This window comes from Stylophora pistillata, chromosome 4, assembly GCF_964205215.1.
Source record: "Stylophora pistillata chromosome 4, jaStyPist1.2, whole genome shotgun sequence".
NCBI classification, from domain to species: domain Eukaryota; kingdom Metazoa; phylum Cnidaria; class Anthozoa; order Scleractinia; family Pocilloporidae; genus Stylophora; species Stylophora pistillata.
In genome coordinates, this window is record NC_142522.1 from 16,258,034 (window position 1) to 16,283,229 (window position 25,196).

The 25,196-nt window shown below is 37.9% G+C and overlaps 2 protein-coding genes across 2 annotated transcripts in view; one reads left to right on the top strand and one right to left on the bottom strand.

Annotated features, from left to right (window-relative positions):
- Window positions 1-1,516: 1,516 nt before the first annotated feature.
- LOC111322148 (putative ribosome biogenesis protein RLP24) lies at window positions 1,517-9,843 on the bottom strand. The gene is made up of 6 exons (XM_022925207.2): window positions 9,683-9,843; window positions 9,238-9,351; window positions 2,633-2,705; window positions 2,365-2,428; window positions 1,926-2,005; window positions 1,517-1,648 (listed from the first exon to the last, which is right to left on the bottom strand). The coding sequence occupies exons 1-6, from the start codon at window positions 9,761-9,763 to the stop codon at window positions 1,575-1,577; spliced, it is 486 nt and encodes a 161-aa protein (XP_022780942.2). The 5' UTR covers window positions 9,764-9,843; the 3' UTR covers window positions 1,517-1,574.
- A 3,807-nt stretch (window positions 9,844-13,650) lies between these two features.
- The window catches only part of LOC111321908 (semaphorin-1A), a 72,712-nt gene continuing 61,166 nt past the window's right edge, over window positions 13,651-25,196 (top strand). The window contains exons 1-4 of the mRNA XM_088759059.1: window positions 13,651-13,804; window positions 15,631-15,737; window positions 23,483-23,567; window positions 24,173-24,230. Of these exons, the coding sequence (XP_088615185.1) occupies window positions 15,641-15,737; window positions 23,483-23,567; window positions 24,173-24,230 (240 nt within the window). The 5' untranslated portion in view covers window positions 13,651-13,804; window positions 15,631-15,640. The remainder of the gene's footprint in view (window positions 13,805-15,630; window positions 15,738-23,482; window positions 23,568-24,172; window positions 24,231-25,196) is intronic.

The following is a 25,196-nucleotide window of genomic DNA, read 5'->3' on the forward strand; positions in this document are numbered from 1 at the left end:
TCGTTCGTCGCATGGTGATGAAAAAAACCGATCATTGTCATTCCCACCCCCAAAGATACGACAGTGAGGTGTTCATTGACTGAGAGCAACACGCACCAATGACACAACATTGAAATTAACGGGGCAGGGTTGATCAAATGCTACAGAAATATATTTTTACTAATCATAATGTTAGCGTGAACGCATTATATTTCGAGTCGCTTGTCGTGGTACGCGAAATGTCCTCTATCTAGATGACAAAATAGTTTCTCGTTCCAGGAAGGAACGAGGATGGCAAGAAAGGGTAAAGATTGGCAGCAGATTTTCAAAAAAGCACATGCATGGTTGTGATACGCGATGGTTGTCATCAGTTCAAATTAAATGTCTTTCTTTGTCCTCAGAGGCACGCTTGATTAATCTGTTCTCGACGTTGGTCCTAATCATTATGATGGCTTCAGTTTATTTCGAAAGGCTCGTCGTGGTGTGCAAAATCACCCTTCTTTAGGAACCAAATTAGTTTCTGGTCCTAAGAAGGAACGAGGATAGCAAGGAATGGAAAAGATTGGAGCGGATTTTGTCGAAAACCACGCAAAGTTGTGATCAGCGATCGTACCATTCAAACTCAAATGCTTCCCTTGGTCTCGCTGCGTAGGAGAGCAATATATGCAATTTGAAAATTACACACTCTAGCAAGTAGCAGCGAAACACTGGCGGGTTGCTAATGTGTCGCGCTGTATTTACTTTGTTAGAGACGTATGCTAATCACAATTTCCATAGAAGAACAAACCAAGGGAAAATAAAGTCGCCGGCAGTGTTTCCATATCGTTGCCCTCCCAATAAAGTACCCTGATCTAATCTGAAGTTCCTTTCATTCCATCTGTTAGAGTGGAGTTGCTTTTAATTTGTTTGACTAGTTAGCGTCGATCTAGCTAAGGATCTAACTAAGGGATGTAGTTACCTAAAGGTAATTTCTTAGGAATTTACAGTAGTTTTCAGAGCTTTCTTTTCATTCTTCGGTTGGACAAGGAGCCGTTAACCAAAGGGACCAGCGGCTCATACAGGAGGAAAAATTGCATCTGGCTAGTGAACTAAAGATTTGTTTTGGTCGATCACAGAGTAAACAAGCGAACGCTCCTAAAGGAGCCGTTCGAAGTTTGATGTTGTCAATTTGGAAGGTCAACGTTGCCTCTTCTCGACCTTCTTGGGTTGCCGTACGGCTTGTATGTTGGGAAGAATACCACCCTGAACGAGCGGCGAAGAGGCCCAACGCCGCCTAAGGTTCCACAGAAAGGACCGAGTGCTGCGAAGTCCGCTAAAAAACAGACCGAGAGAGGATGTTCTTTTGGTACGATCCCGGGTAGCTTGCTTAACAAAAGTTTAACGAATAAACGGAAACTGCCATTAATTCTTTGACTTCCAAAACAAGTTTAAGAACCAATCTTGGGCATTTAAATAAATATCTTGATCTTTGACTTCCTGTAACTTACGAATTGTGAATGTACTATTTCCACGATTATTCAAAACATAGCCTAGTTTGGTTGAATATTTTATTTCCTCCATACAATTAAGGAAGTTACAAGAGAGTTTTTGTTCATTTAACCCTCAGTTTCCATACTTTCAGGTTCTCGCATAGCTTGTGAGATCTTCCGTTCAAGTTTCCTCGTTTCAACTATAAATCAAAAAAGAAAGGTTAACATACTGCATACTAAAACCGACTAATTTGTCAACAAGTAATCCAAGAAGCAAAGTTACACTTCTCTTGGTTTCTGTTGAGTTTTCTTCCTCAGTAACTGAGGACTGTAAGCACCATTGTTCATTTTAAACGTTACTGTGACGACTGCATTGTACAGGAGGAAAATAAGGCTAATCTTATGTAGATTTTCTAGTAATAATGTAGCGCACTTGTGTTCCCATGCAGTAAATGAGTAAGGAATTACATTTCTGACCTGGTGGTGCAATCAGAGTGATTCCTTGCTTTATTTCTTTTATCTCTGCCTCTTCTGTAACTTGCTTATCAGGTTTCAGCCTACAAAAAATATCAATACGTGATTAAATAGTCAGAATAGACAAGTAAAGCTTAAAGAAAAAGAACTGCCGTCTATGTTTGGTCCCTACTTATGTTTGCAACAACGGGTTACAAAATATTGAAAGCGAAATTACACCAAAAGCATTACAAAAGGGAAAACTTCTCAGGACTACCTTGGGGTGGCTTAAGGTGTACCTTTTAATTGTGTCACATTACATTACTTATGATACTTCGAGGTTCATCATTCACACAGGAAAGGAACGCATGTGACACAAACTTCATTCAGCAAACTCTCTCGTTTAAAAGAACTGAAAAACCGTAGGTGAATTTTATTGGTTGAACACTTCATTGGAACAAACCTGTTTTTAATGTGAAGATCTTGCCTCTTGTTCTTGATTTCTTCAATCCGCTTCATGGCTCTCACTAAATAAATTCAGATACATGTAGAGTCCCACACTAAATCAAAATTTAAAAAGACTTGTACAACTTAGCGATACTTTCGAGTGATACACTTGGAATCAATGCCTGGGCTAATGTATATGGCGAAGTTCCGACCGCTTTACTAGAGTTGCAGTTCTTGTTACGTTATATGAGAGAAAGGGCTCTAAGACGAATATTTATACAAACCTGTGTTTGACCAAAGCTCACGGTCATATTTCACGGGAACATTTCTTTTCTTTTCAAATTCGAATGCACTATCCTGTAAAAGAAAATTCAATTGACCTGAGTTTATAATACAAGTGTAATCTAATCCCTGTTTTTCGCCAGTTGGTACAATGTAAAGCTCTAATCTATAGCAGTCTGCGCAGCTGGGACTATTGTGCTCTCTGGTGTTATACGTGTACACATGGCTCATGATAACTCAGGATTGGCTTATCATTATTCAATCTGCAACAATCGTTTACCGTGCACTTTTGGTTTAGGCAAATTCACTTCGCAGTCAGTTATTTTATATAAATGATATTAGACTCATCTTAATTTTCCATTTTTGAGACGTCTGCAAAGACAGCTCAAGGCGTGTTCCCAGATCTTTCACATTGCAGAGGACGTTCGATAGAAAAATACAGGACGTGAAATTCATTGATTGTGTTGTCAAATGTGTCGAAGGCATTTTAAAGCACTCATTAGGAGCGCCAACTTGTGCCTACTTTTTTCAATATCACTGCTGAAAAGCCCTATTCAGTGAATGCAAAAATTTAAGCCAAAACTAACCTGCAACTTAACAAATGTATTTGCACTAACAATATTTGTCAGTGGATGGTATTCAATTAAAAGAAGCCTTATCACGCCTGAAATGTTAGTAACTCATTCAAGTTTTTTTTTTTACCTTTGTCTTTACAAACATTTACACTGTACATGATGGTGACCTAGCTCCACTAAAAGTGGTTTCCATGGATAGATAGATAGATAGATAGTTTATTTGTAAAAAGCTTGCAGCCACTGAGCTGAATTGTGTATTTATAAAATATAACTTATAATAGTAATATGATAGTATTAAAGTCCTAAATAAATAATAATATCCTATAAATATGATGAAAGCTTGAACTGTTAAAATATATACAACGGCATCGATCTCATTTACAAAACTCACCGAGCACTAAAATTCTTTAATACATGACCTTACTAAAAAACTATTTTTGAAACGCTCGGTCCTACAATTGGGAATCGCAAAGCGCCTTTTGCACCGGAGATTATAACACGACGGCCCTGACGATTGAAGCATTTTATGTAAGCGATGGGCCGGGTCATTAGCAATCGAGAGGAAGGTCTTTATACGTAAGCTAGCAATGTAGTCATTGATAGACATAATATTTGAAAGCTCTAAGGCCAGGCCCGGGCAAATGATTGACAATGCCCGTTTCTCTACATTCTCTAGATCTTTCTTTAAATACAATGGTAGGGCGTAGAAAAACGCAGGCGATGCGTAGATGAGGACTGACCTTATACAAGATGTATAAAAAAGAATTAATTCCTGCCTTGCGACTTTGGCCCTTTTCAATTGTATTAGAAAATACATACGTTTAGAAGCTTTCTTTATAATTTGATCAATGTGCTTATTCCATGTAACGTTGTTGGAGATCGTAACACCTAGTAATTTGGCGCTTTCGACACATTCTAGCTCTTGGTTATTTACTACTATAGGTGCGAGTTGTGGTTTGTTCTTTGCAAATGAAATCCTAAGCTCTTTACATTTTTCACTGTTTAGTTTTACTCTATTTTCAGATGACCACTGCACGACAGTATCTGCAATTAATTGGGAATTGCTACTGGCTCCTTTCACAACGATCTCGGATGTAGTTGTATCATCAACATACTTCCAGATATTGCCTGCATTATTAATTTCTAGATCATTGATAAGGTCCAAAAACAGCCACGGGCCTAGTTTGGTCCCCTGGGGTACCCCGGATGGCACTGATCCCCCCTCTGAGAGTTTGATTCTCTGGGAACGATCACTTAGAAAATCTATGATCCAATTGATTATTTCTATCGGCAAATCTATTTTGCATAACTTATTAACGAGAATCCTATGGTCTATGAGGTCAAATGCTTTCATATAATCATAGAGTGAATTCCAGTTTGGTGTTGTTTTTGATATTGTCTTTAATTCCTTACATTACACAAGAATAACTCAGATGGCCTGAGACTGCATTGTTAAAAGTAAAAAACGATTTGCTCATAAATATGAACAAGGGGCATGTATCACTCTTGGTGTTATTAGACTTGAGTGCCGCCTTTGATACTGTTGACCACAAGATTTTATTAAAAGCCCTTCAGACGAAACTAGGTGTTTGCGGCTCTGCTCTTTCGTGGTTCAAGTCTTAATTGGAAGGGAGATCTCAAATAATTTGCATAAAAGAGACGCTTTCACAGTCATTTGATTTGAAGTGGGGTGTACCTCAAGGCTCTTGCCTTGGTCCGCTTTTGTTTACTATCTATTCAAGTGATTTGTTTTCTCTCCTGGAGTCTCATTTACCAACTGCGCATGCTTACGCGGATGACACTCAGTTGTATCTGTCCTTTAGTCCTAGTGTTGGCACTGGTGAGTTGGATGCGGTCACTGCCATTGAAAATTGTATTCGTGACATCAGACAGTGGATGTGTGTGAGGAAATTAATGCTAAATGATGACAAGACTGAGTTTATGCTTGTTGGGACACGGAAGCAGCTCACAAAGGTGTCTATCGATGGCGTTAGAGTCGGAGATTATAATATTAGTCCTTCTTCATCAGTCTGTAATCTGGGCACATAGTTTGACCCGCATTTGGATATGGATGTACATATTACCAAAACATGCAGCAGTGCATTTTATTATCCTTATAACATCAGACATATTAGGAAGTACTCATCCATAAGTAGCACCGAAACACTAGTTCATGCGTTTATAACAAGTAGACTTGATTATTGTAACAGCCTTCTGTATGGGTTACCGAAATATCAGTTGTCTAAACTGCAGCGCGTTATGAATGCTAGTGCTCGTTTGGTTTATTGTGCTCCGAAGTCGTGCCACATCACGCCTCTACTTCGCGAATTACATTGGCTGCCTGTTTGTTATCGTATCGAATATAAAATAATTCTTCTTACATTTAAGGTATTGCATGGTATGGCGCCCGATTACTTGCGCCATTTAATATCTGTCTTACCGCCGTCTAGGTATAATTTAAGGGGCAATGATGACTCCGCAGCTTTATTAACTTTCCCGAAAATAATCTCCAAGAAGACCCTGGCAGATAGATCGTTTAGTTGTGCCGCCCCTAGACTTTGGAATCTGCTTCCTACCACAATAAGATCTATTTCCAGTTTAGATATTTTTAAAATTAGACTTAAAACTTTTTTATTTAATAGGGCGTTTAATTAGTTACTATAGTTGTTATGATTAAATTGCATTAATGATGAATTATTTTATTTATTTATTTATTTATTATGGAATTTTAGAATTGTAATTTTGAACTTCTATTTTATTTTTGATTTAATATTTATTGTAAGGCGCAGTTGAATATTTTTATAGAAACTGCGCAGGATAAATTTAAATTTAATAATAATAATAATAATAGCCACTACAACTGTCCTTCATGCTTTTGCCTCTTCTTAACTTGATCATAATTAATGTACCAACAAAGTTCCTCTTTGCAAATTTGTAACTGGTTCAGAATGCTACTGCACGCCCTTTGTAAGACAAGGAAGTTATATAATGCAATTTAAAACATCTTATGACATCAAATCACAAAATGCAAGTGCAGTTCATCCAGCATTATGTATGCTTTAGGCATACTCTCAACAAAATCTCTTACCAACGCTTCTTTGTACATTCTGGCTCCATTCAGTACCTTGCAACATTTTTTAAAAGTTTGGAAATTCTCAGGCATTCTTTGAATTGATCATTTGAAAAAAATAATTCGGCCAGACATACGAAAGTTCTAATTTTCCAAATAAGTCACAAATTTGTACTTTTTAATCAACCTTTAAACACCTCAATTATATGTGGGACACAGAAATTGTCCTCTTAAATCTATTTATGCGGTTTGTCAATGACCAACAAGATGTTTTATTGAGTATAACACACAATATTTAAAGTTTTCATTGATGTCTTCATCTTTCTATTCTAATTTTGAATACAAGGCTGACAACAGAGCAATTGGAATACCAATATAGTTTTTACCTTCAAAGTGGTCCTTTATCTCTAGAATTTGTTCAAAATAACCTTTAACATGAAAATGTCCTGCACTTTGCTTTGGCTCATATCCATATTCATATCAAGTTGTCATGTGGGAAGAAATCTGAGTACCAAAACTTAAGATCATAAACTCTTTCTTTGAGCACATAAATAAGTATGGGTATCCAATTTGACCAAACAAGTAAACAAAAACAAAGTTTCCCTTTCAAGATGTAGATTTTCAAAACAGAAGCTTTTATCTGTATAGACCTATTTTTTGTTTTTATCGTAGTCCTGTTTTCTAATTTTGTTTCTTAATTTGCTCTACAAATAAAAGATAAGTTACAAAAAATAGAGATTCTTCACATGGATTTCATGCTTCTGAGAGGTTTGCCATGTCACTAATAATGAGAGCCTGGGCCTAGCCCTGGACTTGCTTGTTTGCCCATAAATGCTGCATTCTTAAGGCAGGGGTTTCATTAAGGGCCGGGCAGCGGGCAAATTGACTGGTCGTGAGGACGGTTTTGCCCACCTGGTTTGACAATCTGGAGAAAGTTTATCTTAAAGTTCAGTTCAAAAAGGTTTTGCCCGCCTATGAAAACCAGTTGCAGTACCCTCCTGCTGAAAACGTTCATGAAACCCCTGTAAGGTCCTGTCAGTTTGACCCCAACCAGTGCTCTATTGTAATGATCAAACACAAATGCAGTTCCTGACAATTTGAAGCTTCATCTTCCAACTTTTTGCTACTGTAGTGATCTTAAGAAAGTTTGTAAAGTGCAATATTTGCGTATTGTGGTTTTGGTACTCTGCGGCTAACAAGTATAATTCAGGATCAAGTAAAAGAAAGGAAAATCTTGGTTTGGCCAGTATTGTGCTTTGTGATTAGGAAATATTGTGAGCAACTTTTTCTGGCACAATAGCACAATTCAAAGTGCTATCTTTGAACAAAATCTATTATTGTTTGCACTTTTCTCAAATTCTACTTGCTAATAATTTGACACTTGCAATGATCAGAGTTCCTTACATATTGACACCTTCTAGTGACTTGCATTGTATCCTGACAGGCTCTCACTATCAGTGCTAGACTCCTTGCAGATCTCTTGCTGGGCTGTGTTGCTCGACGCCTAATAACTTCCCTTGGGTAAAGATGCATTTTTACTGAAGCATTAATAAAGAGGGGCCAAGCTATTCTAACTAAATTCCAGTGCTTTGCATTTGTACATCACTTTTCATCTGACCGTTGCTTAACATTTGCATTTCAATGCCTTGATCTTTGTTTAAAGGCAGTGAGTTCCACAAGTTTTATTTGTTAGAAAGGTACAGGGTTATTCTTGCCCACAGAAGAATTTCAATAACTGATAAATTCAGCCATCAGTGTTTACTTAAGATAATTGAATTGAATCAATCAGCCTTCAACTGTTCCCACCACTCATGTTTCACATCAGATCATAAAACCTTCAAATAATTATCAAATTGCTGAAAAGATGCTATTTAGTAAAACACTTTGAGCACTTTTTGTCCATTTTGAGCCAACCATTACTTTATGAAAAAGTCTCTACTTACTTACAGCATAACAACAATATATTGTATGTTTTAAGAAAAACCTTGCACACATTTCAGAGTTTCCTGAAATATTGGGAAAAAGTACTTTAATTAATAGTGCCTGATTCGACACTGAAAACAAAATTTTCCAAAAATGGCTCTCACAATCTATAGTATTCTTGAGTGAAACAAACTGCCCTGAGCCAAATATTCACTCAGATCACCCTAAGGAATTTTTTTGTGTATTGGATTCATGTTGCTTGGAGAACAAAAAAATGGAAAGAATTACACAAGAAAAGAGCTAATACATTTATGTCACTCAGCTTTTTCCTCAATGACCAATAGACCAATGATGGCACTGCAGTTACTTCAAACTCACATGAACATTTTGAGTGTGAAAGTAAAGGGAAAAATTTCCCAAATGGATCAATACAAATGCGTTGTTGGTGAAGTGTGAGGTCAAGATGGCTGGATATTGGCTGAGTTCTTTTCTTGCATTATTTTCAGGATACACGTACAGTAGTACCCTTTTCAGAAACAAATTTCAAGGATTTTTCTGGGACTTACACTAATTTTTCCAGGGCTCCAAATTTCACCAAAAACATACCCTTTCCTTCTCAAGATTTCAAAATCACTTTTCCTTACCATCTACATACAATTCTTCTAACATAAATTCTGAAAACGTTGTTTGAGTTATGCAGATACAGAACCTGCTGTCTTCTTCCATTTTTCCAGTCCTGGAAAATGTCAGAATAAAATCCAGGTTGACCAGGACCTGTACAAAATCTGCTTATGGACTGAGACAAAGTTGAGGTCCATAAAAATGCAAAAGAAAAAGTAGGCTAATATCCAGCCATTTTGACTGAAGCTGGGTCAGTAAGATTCATTATAAAGATTCTGTGTAATAAGAATCCATTTCAGAAGCCTATCAGAATATAACATTTCCTCTATATTACTTACTGATTCTGTCAGCTGTATCATAAAGTTACTACATTTATGTATGTGGATCCTGTCAAACCTGCTTAAAATAGTTTACTTACCATGGCTAGTTCTTTGCCTGTTGCCTTTCTGAAAGCTTTTGTCCATTTGATTTTACGAGGATTTCTTTTCATCTTAAAGTTCTTGTGGCATTTTGAGCGGCAAAATCTGAACAGCTAGAATGACGAGATATTTAATGGGTCACTTCAATTTTAAGAACAGAGTGTAATAGAATTAGACAAATAGTTCACGAGGACGGCTACCAAAACAACTCCCCACGACTCCTTTTATCACTTCGACCCTCGCACGCATACAAACTGCCTTACAAACACAAAATTCTGTTGCAGTGGAAACGTCTCTCGCGAGCACTGTCAACGTAGTGCTGTATCGTTACACAATAAGTAATTTCTCGCTGAGGTTTATTATGCGATGTATCGCAGCGACTTATTACCTCCGGCGTGAACCCCGATAAAATATTTCAATAAACTTAAGAAAACGAGAGCTTACTTTACAGTCGTTTCTTACAAATACTGTTCCATGGCCTGGGTAAATTGTTGACGAACAGAAATAGCACTTCTCTAGACGCATGGTCCCAATGTGAGACGGAAAGATAATGGTCGTTCGGTCGATAATGGTTGGATGGTTGCAGATGATTTGATAAACGTCAGTCACAAGTCAGCGGAGTACTTCAGTAAGTAATCTCGAGCCCAAGGTCATTTTGGCTCCTTGTCAGCGGTATAGTAACCAATTACTAGGTGTGTTGTGTATGGAAAATCAAAATTGTTTGTTTCATCTTTACATGCTCACTTTGGGGGCTGGTTGGCTGCATGTGATACTTTAATGCATGTGATGCTTTAATGTGACAGCGTGATGCTGTTAGTGAGCTTCTATGCGCTAGCTGATGTTTGGCTGTTTAGCCGCGTGATGCGGTTCCAGTTAATACCCACTAATTGACCCTTGCTCACCATAGAGTCTCCTGTAGCTCAGTGGTTAGAGCATCCGACTAGATCACGGAGGGTCGTGGGTTCAAATCTCATCTGGAAACTCGATTTTGCTCTGAAAATCACTATGTCCATTATAATAATAATAACAATAATAATGCGAAATTTTGATTGTCGAAGCTAAGAAAATATCATTCATTATCATATTGAAAACAAAACCTCATTAAAATGAACTTTCAACGCACTTTAAAACACGCCTACTACAAAACTAGTTTCGTCCACAGACCTCTTCAGTTGTATACGATGTTTCGTTTCGTTTCGTTGTTTCGTTAGAAATTTCAAATCTCAGACCATGTCATATAACGTTGCACGAGCAATAACCTGGTATCTAGTTGCACAACAACGACGCTAAAGTAAAACTGATAAAACAACAATACCAAAGTAGACAAACAAAGAAAGACAAACTTAAAAACTTACAAAAAAAAAAAAAAAACAAAAAACCCAGAAAACAATAAAATTAATATTCCACAATAATTACGCTAACAACACAAATAACATTGATAACAATAGACAGACAATTAAATAAATTAATTACAGATACAATGAAATATATGAAGTTCATATATTTTGAACTGCGGTATTAGATACATATGGTGAACGATCCTCGCAGTAGATAGCGCTATTTAAGCAATAGCGAAAATCAGACCTGAAAAAAAAACAAAAAAAAAAAAAAAATCAGGCCTGTACGAGAATCCCGTACAGGCCTGATTTTTTTTCAGGTCTGATTTTCGCTATTGCTTAAATAGCGCTATCTACTGCGAGGATCGTTCACCATATGTAAATTAATTACAACAGACTAGAACTCAGTTTCACTGTGCAATAGTCACATGATGAAATGTTCGTAGCCTCATTCACGATTGTGTGACAACAGCCCTAGGGATCCTGAAATAATTCCACTCGCTCTTCATGTTTATCAATTGATCTTGTTGAACCTTATTGATCTGGACTGACTCTGAAATCTGTCTCAGCATAGCGTCACCCTGAAACACTCCCGTGACATTCATTGTGAACCCTGGAACGTTACTGTTATGTTTCTCACATGAATGCCTCCACATTACTGAACTTTGCTCTCTCTGTTCCAAAGCTCGCAGATGTTCCTTCTCACAGGTGTATGCACTTCATGACGTCTCCCCGATGTATCTACTGCGGCAAAGTTGACACACTAGCTCATAAGTGACACCGGTACTCCGGCAAGGGCCTTTTCCACCGGTGCTGCAGACCAGACAGTTGATGTTGTTACATCGATTTTCTCTGAACGGGTCTGACCTCTGCAAAATCCGCTTTAGAGTCACACCAGACTGCTCGACCACTTTGACCTTGAATCCTGCTCCCTTAACCTCTTCCATCTACCGATTTTTCAGCTCCGAGGCTGGAGTTGCTGGCACGAATATCACCGCGTCAAACCCTCCCTTTCTGTACCAGGATTCCCGCTTTTCTCTTCTCTTCTGATCTCGTTCTATCCGCTTCCATTCTCTCGGTCTGTACAAGGGTTGCTCACCACTCGCGTCTAGCTCACTCATCTCTCGCGTCTAGCTGACCGCACAATCTCCGTTCTGAACTTCTGATTATAGCCAGAGTACTGTAGGTGCAACATCATGTGGTTCACGTGGCCGACAACAATTTCTCAAGGAAGCTCCCTGCTGCAGTTGCGTAATATCCTCAAGACCTCTTGAGTGAGTATGGTTCTTTTACAGCTCCAAGACATGGCTGACTTGCCATTGACCACACACTTTGATGCCACATCCTTAGAATAAAACTCGTGCAAAAACACACTCACTTTATTCTCTCCTTCTCCCACACCCTGTACCCGCCTCGATTCCACCCAAACTTTCAAATCAAGGATGGGCAGTTTCCCATCTACATGTTGCGAAGGGTAATCAACTTCTAACGAAATGGACGGGTGAATGCTGTTTCCAATCTTCTGCACCAGATTCATCCATCTTTTATCAGCTTCGATGGCCAGCTCTTGTTCAAGGATGTCTTCACCTCGGATAACCCTACCTTCCGCTCTCAATAAACCGAAGGCCTGCACCGGGAGCATCTACAACGACATTTATGTCATCGAGATATCTCTTGTACATCCGCACCCTCAACCCGTTCTCATCCATCTTGATCTTGAACTGCCTATCCCACCATACCATGAACAACTGAGCAAGAAAGCCAGTAAGTTGTAAGCCTATCGGCCCCCCCCCCTCCCCCCCTTGGACTGCAGCTTTATCTGGCCGTCAAACCGTGTACAAATGGTTTCTCATTATAAAAGGAAGAACCACTTTCATTGCTTCAGTGAACATTCTCCTCACTGCATCTTCGTCGGGATCCTCAGCCGGAGGTAGCCAAGGCCTAAACCTCTCGGTGCTATCCTCATCTAGGGCACAACCCGTGATGGTGGGCGGCCGGCCTCTGCTGGTTTTACGTCGAGGGCAGAGTTGTAGCAACCCCGCCACTTCCAACTCCGCCTCCGGCAGATCTGTTTAAGTTTAGATTTAAGTTTAAGTTTAGTTTAAGTTTAATTAATTCGCCACAAGAATGGCAGGAGAAAGGAACAGAACTTTCGTTCGAATTGACACCTAACCCCTTTTATACCCACCCATCCCACCCCGGGAAGGACATCCATCACACAGTAATCTCGTGTGTGGGAAATTAACGTCTTCTACCCCAACCCTGCAGGAGACGGGACCTCCATTTATCGTTCCTATCCGAGAAGACTAGAAAGTTTAACCATTTGCAGATATTATCACAAAGGCAGCACTTTCTTCTCAGTTAATTAAAGACCCTGAGTGTTGGTCCAGCCGGATTTGAACCGGCACGACCTCCCGCACAACAGTCCAGCGCTCTACCAATTGAGCTAACCGGGAGGCAGTTTACTGCTGGATACAGCCCTAGTTCTTCCTTGTTCAGACCATCAACCCGTACACCGCTGGTGTAAAATACGTCACAAACCTTCTCTATTGTAAAAGGTATGTCCAAGCTCGGGTATAAAGCCTTCGCATCTGCTGAGCCAATGACGACATCCTCTACGATACGGCTATCATTCACCCCCTTGAAGCCAGCCAACATCTCCTCGGTGTTTAAGCATACACCCTCCCCTGATCTATTAGTTTTGCAGTAGGCGTGTTTTAAAGTGCGTTGAAAGTTAATTTTAATGAGGTTTTGTTTGCAATATGATAACAATAATAATGGAAACTTTATTTGTGTTTTAAATGTGCAATTGTAAATCTCACTATGTATAGGCAATTTACAAATGCTGCTTGAGATTAGATTGGCTTATTCAACACACACACAAAAATCAAAATTGCATCACATCTGGTTTGTCCCAATTCCTATTTCTACAACAAAAGACGTAATATGTTGCTCTAATAGCTATATTTATCATTTTCTTGATTATAATAATAATAATAATAATAATAATAATAATAATAATAATAATAATAATAATAATAATAAATTTTAAAAAAATCGCCCACGCGACCGAGAAACTGGACGACGCCAACCCAACAACAGTCATCGTGACCAGATCACGTGATTTTCGATTTTGTTTGTTGGAGTCGCCGCTCGAACGCTTTGGATATTATAGCTCATGTAAGCATTGGGAGATTAACTGGATACCAAAATCATTGGAAAGAACCAGGTAAGATCAAGGTGAAATTATGTAAGTTCAAAACATGGTCAACGTTGCTTTTTCATTCGCCTTTGCGAAAGTAATTTTTGTTTTCTCTTATTGAAACACAGAGACGAGTACATGTGGGTTGTATCGATATTTAACAAGTGATTACAAAGTCTTCGTTGACAGATGTATTGGTGTTTCAAATCTTTAGTTCATAGCTGTTGCGCATGACTCTCTTCGAACATCTTCAGAATACCCGGCCACTTATGCGTTTTTAAAAAGCTGCCCCCTTAGTCCCGTAGTCGTCAAATTAAATAAAACCCACACATTCAAAGATACATTCTTCGTTCTGCAGGAAAGCGAAATTCAAATTGCAATTAATTAAAGGTCATATCTTAATTCCGTGTTCTTAAATCGTATATCAAATGAGATATCACTGAAGATGGATTCGCACTGTTTTGTGATTTCAACTTCAGAAGCACGAGATCAATCGATTTGTAAATATTCAAAAGTGGCCGGGTATTCTGAAGTTGGTCCCATAATTCTACTTTTTGGAAATGAAAGTGTCACTTCCAATTTTCAAAAGTATCCCTTCAATCACAATGCACCAGGATTTCCATACAACAATTATATTGAAGAAAGTATCCACCATCAGGGAATACGGAAATCATGGACCAACCTGTTCATGTACTAATTGCACATACGATATGAATTTAGTGTTCTTGAGCTAGGTAATCAAACCATTCGACCCTTGCCTGTGAGTTTAAGATGATCGTGGAAAATCACGTCTTACTTGTAAGAGCACGAGACCTCAACTGACCAGATTGTTGATGAACTAGGCCATAGACTCCAATCACACTAATCTGATTGGCTAGTTCTTTTGAATTAAGCCTACATCATCTAGATGCCAGTTCTGCATGAATCACTACTATTGAGCTCTTGTCTCAACTAGATCCAAAGAGTAATTTCCCCACTAGCTACCACACACTTCAAAATTTGGTGTTGTATCAAGATAAGCTTGTCTGTTCTCACAATTGTTTGCCAGACAACATAGGGAAGGGGAGCATTGGGATTTCCAGTTTTGTGGTTTTGGCCATTTTTTGGTGTTTTTTTTTGGTTTTTGGGCCAAAAAATTTGTTTTGGTGTTCATTGTGGTTTGCAGATTTTCCTTTTTCAGCATTTGGTTTTTGGTTTTGTCAAAAATACTAAGTGGTTTTTGGATTAAGTATCCCATGCGGTTTTCAGTTTCTCGTCTGTGATAATATTGAGTACAATTGCATTGAGAATCAGGGTTCAAAAATAAATGGCAAAACTGTTTTGTCTGAGTTATGATAATCTCCTGCCCACTCATTATCTGGATGTTTTTCAGTGGTAGAATCTATTGGCAAAAAAATAACTGTTGAAATCTTGAAAAAAAAAAAAGGTAGAAAAATTAAGATTCAAATTTTTCATTAAGCTGGCAGCTCAATACAGGTTTCATGTTTCATGGAAAAATTAAGATTCAAATTTTTAGCAAGTTGGAAGCTCAATCCAGGTTTTTTGACACAAGATTGCTCAGTTTTGGTGTCCTCCTTTTGATAGTGCAGTTGAACGAATGAATATATACAAGTTCATTTGTAGTAAAATTTAATGTCTATGGGAAAATTTGGAACTTGAGCTGTTTTATTTTAAGTTGGGGTCTGCTTATGGTAGATTTCTTGATGTCAAATATACAACTTGTCATTGCTGTAGATCCGTTTCAAATAATATTGACTTTTTGTTATTTTGGTTGTTAAGGTATATAAATTAAGTGGTATAAACAAGTGCAGACAATTCTTAATCATGTATATATACATGTCTTATGTTTCTAGATGCAGTATTATGAACTTGTCTTTGAAGATTTTGTCATTGGGAGTTCTTATCCATTATCGTATGCTGATTAGTGGAGTAGCTGTTCATTCATATAGCAGTTGTAAAGGTAGACTGTTTTCTAATCAATTGTTTTCAGTATTTTGGTTTGATGTTTTTGATCATGTGCAGAGCTCTATAATATAGCACAAGAGTGTCATGAGGACAAACTTCTTCCATGAGCAAATTTATGGACAGACTGAGAAGACGGAACAGCTCATTTCAATTTATGATGTTTTCATGCTAACTACAAAGTTGATTGAAAGGTATATATTAACTGAAAGTAGCTTCTCCATGAGGGTTAAGATTTTGCTATTTAACTATTAAACTATTGACACTATTAAGATTTTGCTATTTAACTATTGACACTGATGTCAAACAGAAGTACAGATGTGTACTAGATCCATTTTTTAAATATAATAATACAAGGCTGTGCTCTAAGAAAAATTGAAGAGAGCCCAATGCCCAGAAACTGTGAAATCTAGGGTGCTCAGCATTTGCTTTTTATGAAAAACTAAGATTCCTGGGTTGCCCAAGAACAAATGTAAGGTGCCAGGGGCCACCGGGTGCTGCTAGACCACAGCCCTGATATACATGTATACAGGCTATTGCAAGGGGGATGATTTTTTGGTCGCCCTAGAATGAAGTAAGAAATTTGTGACTTTGTTTGCATTTCTTTTGCACAATGCTGCAGTAAAAACAAATTACTGCTCTTTATATTGAAACACGTGCCACTGTGGGTAATAGGGAGGTGCAGGTTATGTGGCAATTTTAGAATCTGCTTTTCCACCTCTCAAATTAATTTCATTGTGTTAAGAGTGCTACAAAGCAGCACGAAAACATGATACTGACTCAAATTTATTTCTTGTATAATTAGTTGCTTGATGAACAAATTTTTATTGGCACACTTGTAAACAAAACCTTCGTGGTGACAAAAATAATCGAAGGATATCCAGGGCATCAGTAACAAATTTTCAGTTAACACTAGCTTGAGATCAATAGAATTTTCCCGTTTTAAGGGACTTGTTAGGCCCAGTAGAACCGAAGATATCAATTTTTTTAAGAAATGCCTGATAGTAGTTTGAAAGCCCACATATATCAATAGAATATTGAAATAATAGGTGTGAAACTCAACTAATTTCATGCTCAAGGTATTTTAATGATAAATAAACAATAGATATAGTTCATTGCGCTTCTACATGCTATAAAAAGGTAATTGACTGAATAAGAATTATAAACCGTGATCATTTGCAATAAGTGTATCCACAAGTCACTAGTTAAGTTAAAATGCCTGCTGTGAAATGCTCACTTCAAAGTTTTACAGTTGAGTATAAGCTGAGAGTAATCGCTTGTGCAAGTGAAATTGGTAATAGAGCAGCAGCAAGAGAGTTTGAGATGGATTATTCCGTGATTCACTACTGGCGAAAGAAAAAGGATGTCATGGCAAAACTACCAAAATGTCATTGCACTTGCTGAACTGGTGAAACAAAGTTTCCCACTCTGGAAAATACCTTAAAAGGGTGTATTGTCAGCCAAAAAGAATAGCCATGCTGTTACCACTGTCATGATCCAACTGAAGGCGAGAGAGTTAGCAAAGCAAATGAATGTTGCTGATTTTGTTGGAGGTCCGAGCTGGTGTAGCAGATTCATGCGCTGACATCCACTGTCTGTACAAGCGAGAACCACAGTGGGCCAGAAACTGACATTGACTTGGAGGAGAAGGTTACAAACTTTCACTGGTTTGTTTTACGAAGAAAAGAGGAGCTTGGAATCCAAGGAGATCGTGTCTTCAACATGGATGAAGTCCCAATGTCATTTGATACTCCTTTTCCCAGAACTGTCGATGCAACCGGAGCTGAAACCAATCTGTGTCTGCCACCGGTCAGGAGAAAACAGGCGTTACTGTTGTCCTTGCATGCTCAGAGTCAGGGAAGAAGCTCAAGCCTATAGTAATCTTCAAGCACAAAACAATGCTGAAAGAAATTCTTCCGGACGGAGCGGTGGTCCATTGCCACAAGAAAACATGGATGGACAGAGACGGAATGGCTGTCTGGGGTGAGAAAGTTTGGCGTGCCAGACCAGTGTCTTTCTTCAATAGAACTTTGCTACTTATCTTCCACGGTCTCAGTGCACACATCAATGAAGGCATTTGAAACACTTACAAAACAACCACTGCAGTGATTCCTGGTGGCCTTACAAAAAAGTTACAACTGTTAGACATTTCTGTGGACTGTTTTTTCAAAAACTATGTTCGTGAGGAGTGGGAGAAGTGGATGTCAGAGGAAATTCATACCTTTACTGAAACAGGAAAAATGAAGAGGGCCACCCATGCTGAAGTCTGCGACTTGGTTGTGTGAGCTTGGAAAGCAGTAAACGTTTTTGTCCATCAAAAATGGTTTTAGAAAAGCAGAAATTGGATGTGACATGGATGATGATGCATCTCAGACATGCAACATCAGTGACGACGAACAGGTAACATCTGCTGCTATTCTGGATCCTGTGCTTGATGCACAGTTGATGGACTTATTTAATAGTGACACTGAGGATGAGGATTTTAATGGATTTTGAACTGAACTTACCGGTAATTTATAATTCAAGTTTTAACACTTGCCTCAGCTTTCTTTCAACAAATCAACATGGTGCTGAACAATTGCTTGCACAAAATTGTAGAAGTGTTTTTGCCATATCATTTGAACAATAAAGTATATGCTAATAATTATAGACAAAGAATTGTACACGCGTCTGAATTTCTTTGGAATTTCAATCAATCCAATCAATCAATCAATCCTTTATTTAAACACGTGACACCTACAGAAGTACAGAAGTTTTCGTTAAAATGTGTACGTGTATGTACAATTAGAAATAAAACATAATTTCTGTAAGAATACAAATAATAAGCAGATCTATTAAATAACTAAAAACAGGATCGAAGATCGTAGACAAGAGCTTTTAATAAAAAGTTACAATATTAACAATATTAACAATAACAATATTTACAATCACTACCACTAAGCCATGTGGGCTTTAAGAGAACGCTTGAATGAAACAATATCTTGAGATTCTCTGAGTTTAGGGGGTAGTGCATTCCAAAGTTTACTAGCTAAAAATGAAAAAGACTGATGTAAAAACTCAAGATTAAAAGGAGGTAAATCTAGCCTTGTACTGAGCCCGCGTAAACTATATGGTACATTACGGTACATTACAGCCTTTAAACTTTCTTTCAACAAGTCAACATGGTGCTGAACGATCACTCGCACAAAATATTAGTGTTTTTACCATATAATTTTAACAATAAAGTATATGCTAATATAGACACAGAATTGCACACACGTCTGAATTTCTTTGACCTTCAAATTCAACAAAGAAGCCACCAAAAATTTATCAAACGTAAGGTGCGGGTTATCCACTAGCGCGGGTAATTTGTTGACTTTTTTTTTTGCCATAAAATTATGCAATAATTGGGCGATGCAGGTAATCTGCCGTGTGGGTAAATGGCCAGAAGTTACGGTAAGCCTATGCCAAGAAATTGTGTCCATCTGTGCATTTTTTCCACACAACTGGTAAATGCATGAATTTCTAGTAACTAAATGAATTATGTCATAAGCTTTAACTTTTGCATTAAATGGTACTTGCAAAGTACATGTTCTTATAACTGATTGAATAAAAACCATTTACTATAATTATATTAAATAGTAATTCTTCTCTTTTTGTAATTACAAATGAGTATACGTGTACACTGTACATTCAAAGCAAACGACAGATCTATAGACTATATTCCTGATTGTTCTTTGTTCAGATGTGAAATCATCCCAATTGCCTTGAAATGAAACCTGATAGTTTCTAAAGAAACTGTTAGGGGCTGTGTCGGTGGGGGAAACGAAATAATAGTTATCAAAGTGGCCGATAAGGGCGGCTCAGTCGTTGTTTGGCGCACTGACCTCTACCAAAAAGAAGCTTTGTGGCAACTTTCTGACACCTCTTTTTATCAAAAGGTAGACAAAGACCTCACCGCCAGCAATCAAAACACCATCAAGAATACAATCAACCAACTCATATAACTAAACAAGAATTGCCGGCCACAGCAAAAAAACCTATCATAACCACTCCTAGAACTTCTTGTATTTACTTTTTACCTAAAATTCACAAACCTAACAACCTGGGTTGGCCCATTGTCTCGGCTTGCAGTTGCCCTACCGAACTTATCTAGGTATCTAGACAAAATTATGGCTCCCATCGTCAAAACTTTACCATCATATATTAAAGACAGCCAACACGCTCTTCAAATTTTTCGCGACTTTAATTTCCTCGGCCAAAACAAACTTCTTTTCACCATGGATATTACGTCTCTTCACACTGTCATTCCTAATGGCGAAGGTGGTCTGGCCCTTAAACATTTTTTTGATCAACGTACTGTTAAGGAACCTAAATCTGAAACACTACTACACTTAGCTGAACTAGTGCTCACACTCAATTGTTTTTCATTTGGGGACAACTTCTTCAAACAAACCAATGGTGTAGCCATGGGCACCAAAATGGGACCTAGCTATGCCAATCTTTTTGTAGGTTTTGTCGAACACCAATTTTACAGCCAATACAATGGCTCCAAACCTGAACTCTACGGTCGCTACATCAACGACTGTATCAGCGCTACCTCCTCTACCAGAGAGGAGCTGACTCAATTCATAACCACAGTCAATTCTTTTCACCTGGCTCTGAAATATACCTGGGAAATTTCTGACAATTCCTTCATCCTTTTTTAGAACAAGAAATGGATGCAAAGACGAATATAACAAGTAATTATGCGAGTCTGTAGGTTTGTAATACACACTAGTGCATAGACTGTTGCCGTCAATTGAAACTTTGATGTACATCAAAGTTTCAATTGACGGCAACAGTCTATGCACTAGTGTGTATTACAAACCTACAGACTCGCATAATTACTTGTTATATTCGTCTTTGCATCCATTTCTTGTTAAGAATTCCATTCCTTTTCCTCAGTTTCTAAGACTTCGTCATTTATGTAGTGATGACTCTGATTTCCACCACAAATCAGAGTCAACGTGCCAGTTTTTTGATAAACGTGGTTACCCTGTTTCTGTTGTTCAAGCGGGTTACCACCACACCCAACTTATTGATCGACATTCAGCACTACAAATGTCACAAAAGGAAGATTCCGACCGCATTCCATTCACTCTCACGTTTCACCCTCAGAACCACTTTAAATTACTTCAAAAAAATCCAGAGACAAGCATTATCTTTTTGCAGCCTCCACTCATTTCATTCAAATGGGACAAAAACATAGGCAAATTTTTGGTCAGAAGTTCTTTTCAGACTGATGACCAACCAGGCACTTTTAAATGCACTCGTGCATGATTCAAAGCGTGTCCTTTCATTCACAACACATAAAATATAGGGACCCAAACGATCCATTAAGATCACCGATCACTTCACGTGCACCTCCGCCAATGTAATCTATTGCATAACTTGCACTTATTGCAAAAAGGTATACATCGGCAAAACAGGCAGAAGACTAGGTGACTGATTCAGAGAACACCTTTGCGATGTGGAAAAGAATGACAAGGACACATCGAAACTAGTCGCTAATTTACCTAACCATTCTAATCAACATATGGCAATCTGCGGTCTTTCCTTACACTTAGGTTGCACGAAAAGCGGTAAAACTCTTGAACAAAAGCTCATCTTTCAAACCAGTAGTCTAAATCACACAGGGATCAACGAACGCTTTTCATTCCATTGATTTATTCGTGTTTTTCTTCCCACCAATAACGTAGCTCCATTTTCTGTCTTTAAAAGCACACACAACCCACAATTCCTCTATTCGCTCCGATGAAGGGCTAATGCTCGAAACATCAGCTTTTGCAATCATTACGGTGGCCAATTTACCATTTCAACTTTGTTGATATACCCAAATTGTCTTGAAATGAGCTGGTTAAAGTGTCAGTTATAAATTTCTTATATATCTTGGGTTTGTGAGGCACAAAGGCTCTCATATGTCCTTCAAACTTATCCATGCACATGTCAGCCACCTTACCTATGATGGACTTCTCATTATCGTGGGCAGTTTTTTGTGGTCTATTGAATTTTTACCTTTTAAATATAAAGAATGCCTCAGTCTGTTGTGCTTAATCCCTCTTTAACAGACACCAAATATTGCCCCTTGAGAGCAAATGCATACAGTTGGTATTAAACAGTAAACAAAAATACAGTAACCAGAATTTACTGTCAGTTGAAGGCAGTTTAACTGTTACACTATTACTAAGGTCAGCTCTTTAATTACAGAGGCTAAGTGATAGGGAAAAATGACTGCAGCAAAAGTTCATTCAATGAAATGTACTTAATCTTGTTGTAATCACTAGAATGAACAGTTATAAAAGCTCTCATAGCCTCCCTACCCAATAACATTCACCATTCATTTCAGTCAACTGATAAAAATGGTTCTTACCAACTCTTTAAAAGGCATTAATTTTATTAAGGTGGCTCGTACCAGTTTCCTCGCGCGGGAACAGGTCACTCTTGCATGACGCTCGTGAGAGAAATGTGCAAAAGAAGCGCAAGATCAAAAGATGAAAATTCAAAACAAAGAAGGCGGCGCGTGGAATTTTTTCTACTTTTGTAAGAAGTTTACCTAAGAGCTTGTATTTGATGTGTTGAGCGGCCACTGTGAATGCAGGAGATAGAAACTAAGATAACGAAGACAATTTTCGGAGAAGTAAAGGTTGCTTCACTTCACATTTAAAAGAAATATTCAACCGATACGAAATCTTGCGATGGCAAAAAATGAAGAACTCAAGTGAAGGATAATCTACCTGAAGTGGACGAAGACTTTGAAACTTGAAGGAAAATAAATGATATAGCCAGAAGTCATGTGTAGGATTTTTAAGATGAGCTCAGGAGGTTGTCTTTGACGGCTGTTTACTGATTTTCTTAGCAGTAAACTTCTATAAACATCAGATCGTAGGTGCTTGCGCGAGCACATGCAATTGTCAGCGGTAGCTAAAACAGATCATGAGCAAATGTCAATCTTATAGAATCCAGATTTTTAAATGCGCGAGAATGCGTGTGGAAATTGCTAAACTCACGAAAGCTATTGCATGAAAACAAGTCCGGTGACCCCTTCTTTTTATTGTTCCAATATGATAATAACGTCGAAAGGAATCATCAGAAAAAAAACTAGAAAATTCTACGGAAGGAAATTTGTGATGTGTGAAAATTGCCCTTTTTGTAGATTTTCTGAAATTCTGCTCCATAGAATTTTTTAAAAATCTTTGTTCATTTTCCTTTTCAAGTGCCAAAAGCAATCACTGAAAAAAATCAGGGGGTCACTGGGTTAGTTTTCGAATTATTTAAGCCACAAGCTAAAAAATGCCTCTGAATAAGCCTATGAAAGCATTGCGATGGAAACTGCTAGTGACAAAATGACACTTACTTTTGGATAACCAATGATTAAGTAATTCAACCCCGTAAAAGTGTTCAACTGGCCTTGGTCAGTCTTTCTGTTGTATTCTTTCAAAGTTACAAACCATCAAAAAGATGAAAACCGGTACGAGCCACCTTAAATTATTTGTTAAAAATATATCATGCTGTAGTTACTGTTTGTGGCACTTGTAAACCATTGACATTTGCTTTTTAGAAACACAGTAGAAGCACTTTTTTTAATTAGGTGCAGCATTATACTGGTGTGCTTGTACACTTGAGATATAGTGTCACTATTAAAGTGATAAATATGGAAGGATGAATGTGTGCCTGTTTTTGCAACAAGGGGAGGGTTGAATTATACTGTGCTGTTTTCTTTAGGGTGTGTCAAATTTCATTCAAATGGAACAAATATAGAGGAAATACTAATTGATGAAAGGAATAACCAATTGATTGTTGGTGCCAAGTAAGTGAACAGAAATTTATCTGTTCTGAACATTCATCAAAACAATTATTTTCATTTAACAAGGCTTATTCATGCAAAGTACATATACTCTGTAATGTAAAAACATTAAGTTTAATCAGAACTTCTTGTGATAGCCAATTAAGCCAAGCTTTCCTTTACTTGCACCTTTCTTGCCTTACTTTGTGTAACTCTAACAGTGGGAAGAATATGCACCAAGGCAGGAATCTACTCTGATACTTAGGCATTTCCTATGCACAATAAAAGGGAGGTTTGCTTCACACTTTATACTCATTTACAGTTAATTCAGATGAAAGTACAATGTAATTGATAATGGTGAAGTTGCTCAAACAATTTCTTTTTTTGCTCAAAGAAAGCCTAAAAGGCAAATATTTAGGATACTGTAGTAGGCATACTTTCATTGGTGTTTGTATCTTAACTTGTCAATTAAATTTAATGACAAATATTTTAAAAATTAATAAACCCCGTCCAAACACTTGGCAGGTTGGGAGAACTTGCCTCATCTTTAGATATGGCTACTTGTAGATAAATTTGGAAGTAGTCCTTTATTGCTTTAATTATGAAAATTCTCTTCTTTTTTCCCACAGAAATTTACTGTTCAGACTTGAACTCACTACTTTGCAGTTACCATCAGTTCAAAATGACGTAAGTATGTGAGTTGTGAGAGGTGTTGAGAAACACTGGTAATATTTACCCTTTAAGGACTTGGAATTTGATTAATTCCCTAATCTTCCAGCTGTAGGTGAAAAGTGTATGAGTGTGCATCATCCATAGGTTTAAAATTTCAATCCTATCATATCTTGTGAGCAAAACATGATGAGATATTTTAAATTAATAACTAAATCTAAAGGTCCTATCCCTTGGCTAAAATGCCTTTTTAGATGTCCATATTTGTCCCTATTTGGTTGCTTGCCTAATATTTTTGAAAATGTTCTTAAAAAATTAATCAAAAAAAGGGAACCTCCAGCCCACAGCAAGGGAATACAGCAAAATGTTATTTTTTTACCTGGTTTTATTCATTGTTTATTTGCCAGTTTGATTTTCTGCCATTTTGTTTTTGAGTATTGTTTACCACTAATGCTTTGTATTGCAGGCGAGTGCTGAAGGTGCAAGAGTTTTCCGGATGAGCCCTGTGACAAGTTGCGTTACTTTAATATTTAACCCCAGAGGGGAGAGAAATAACAGTTACTTCTCGCCACTCGGGGACTCGTCCTGAAAACTCTCGTGCCTTCGGTGCTTGCCTGGGATACAAAGCGACAGAGATAAACAATACTCCAAAACAAAATGGCGGAAATTCAAACTGGTGAATAAACAACAAATAAAACCAGGTAAAGAAAATAACATTTTGCTGCGTTCCCTTGGCAAAATTTGCTAGAAAGTCGGTAATTGTGAAGAAGAGCTCCCCAAAAAACCGGTCGGCCGACAGGTTTTGCCTGAAATATAGGCTACCTGTCGGCCGCCAGTCGGCCGACAGTCGGCCGACTGTTGGTAATGTGTCGGTAACCTGTCGGTACCTTGTCGGTAGCTTGTCCGTGAAACGATCACACAATGTTAGGGATTCTAAGTTTGCCGTTACAAAAGCATATGGGTTTAAATTATTAATTTTTTAAT

Coding starts and splice junctions, on each gene's coding strand:
- LOC111322148 (XM_022925207.2), bottom strand. CDS start 9,763: ATGCGTCTAGAGAAGTGCTATTTCTGTTCGTCAACAATTTACCCAGGC. Junction 9,352..9,682: donor TTGTAAGAAACGACTGTAAA/GTAAGCTCTCGT, acceptor TCGTCATTCTAG/CTGTTCAGATTTTGCCGCTC. Junction 2,006..2,364: donor GATCTTCACATTAAAAACAG/GTTTGTTCCAAT, acceptor TATTTTTTGTAG/GCTGAAACCTGATAAGCAAG.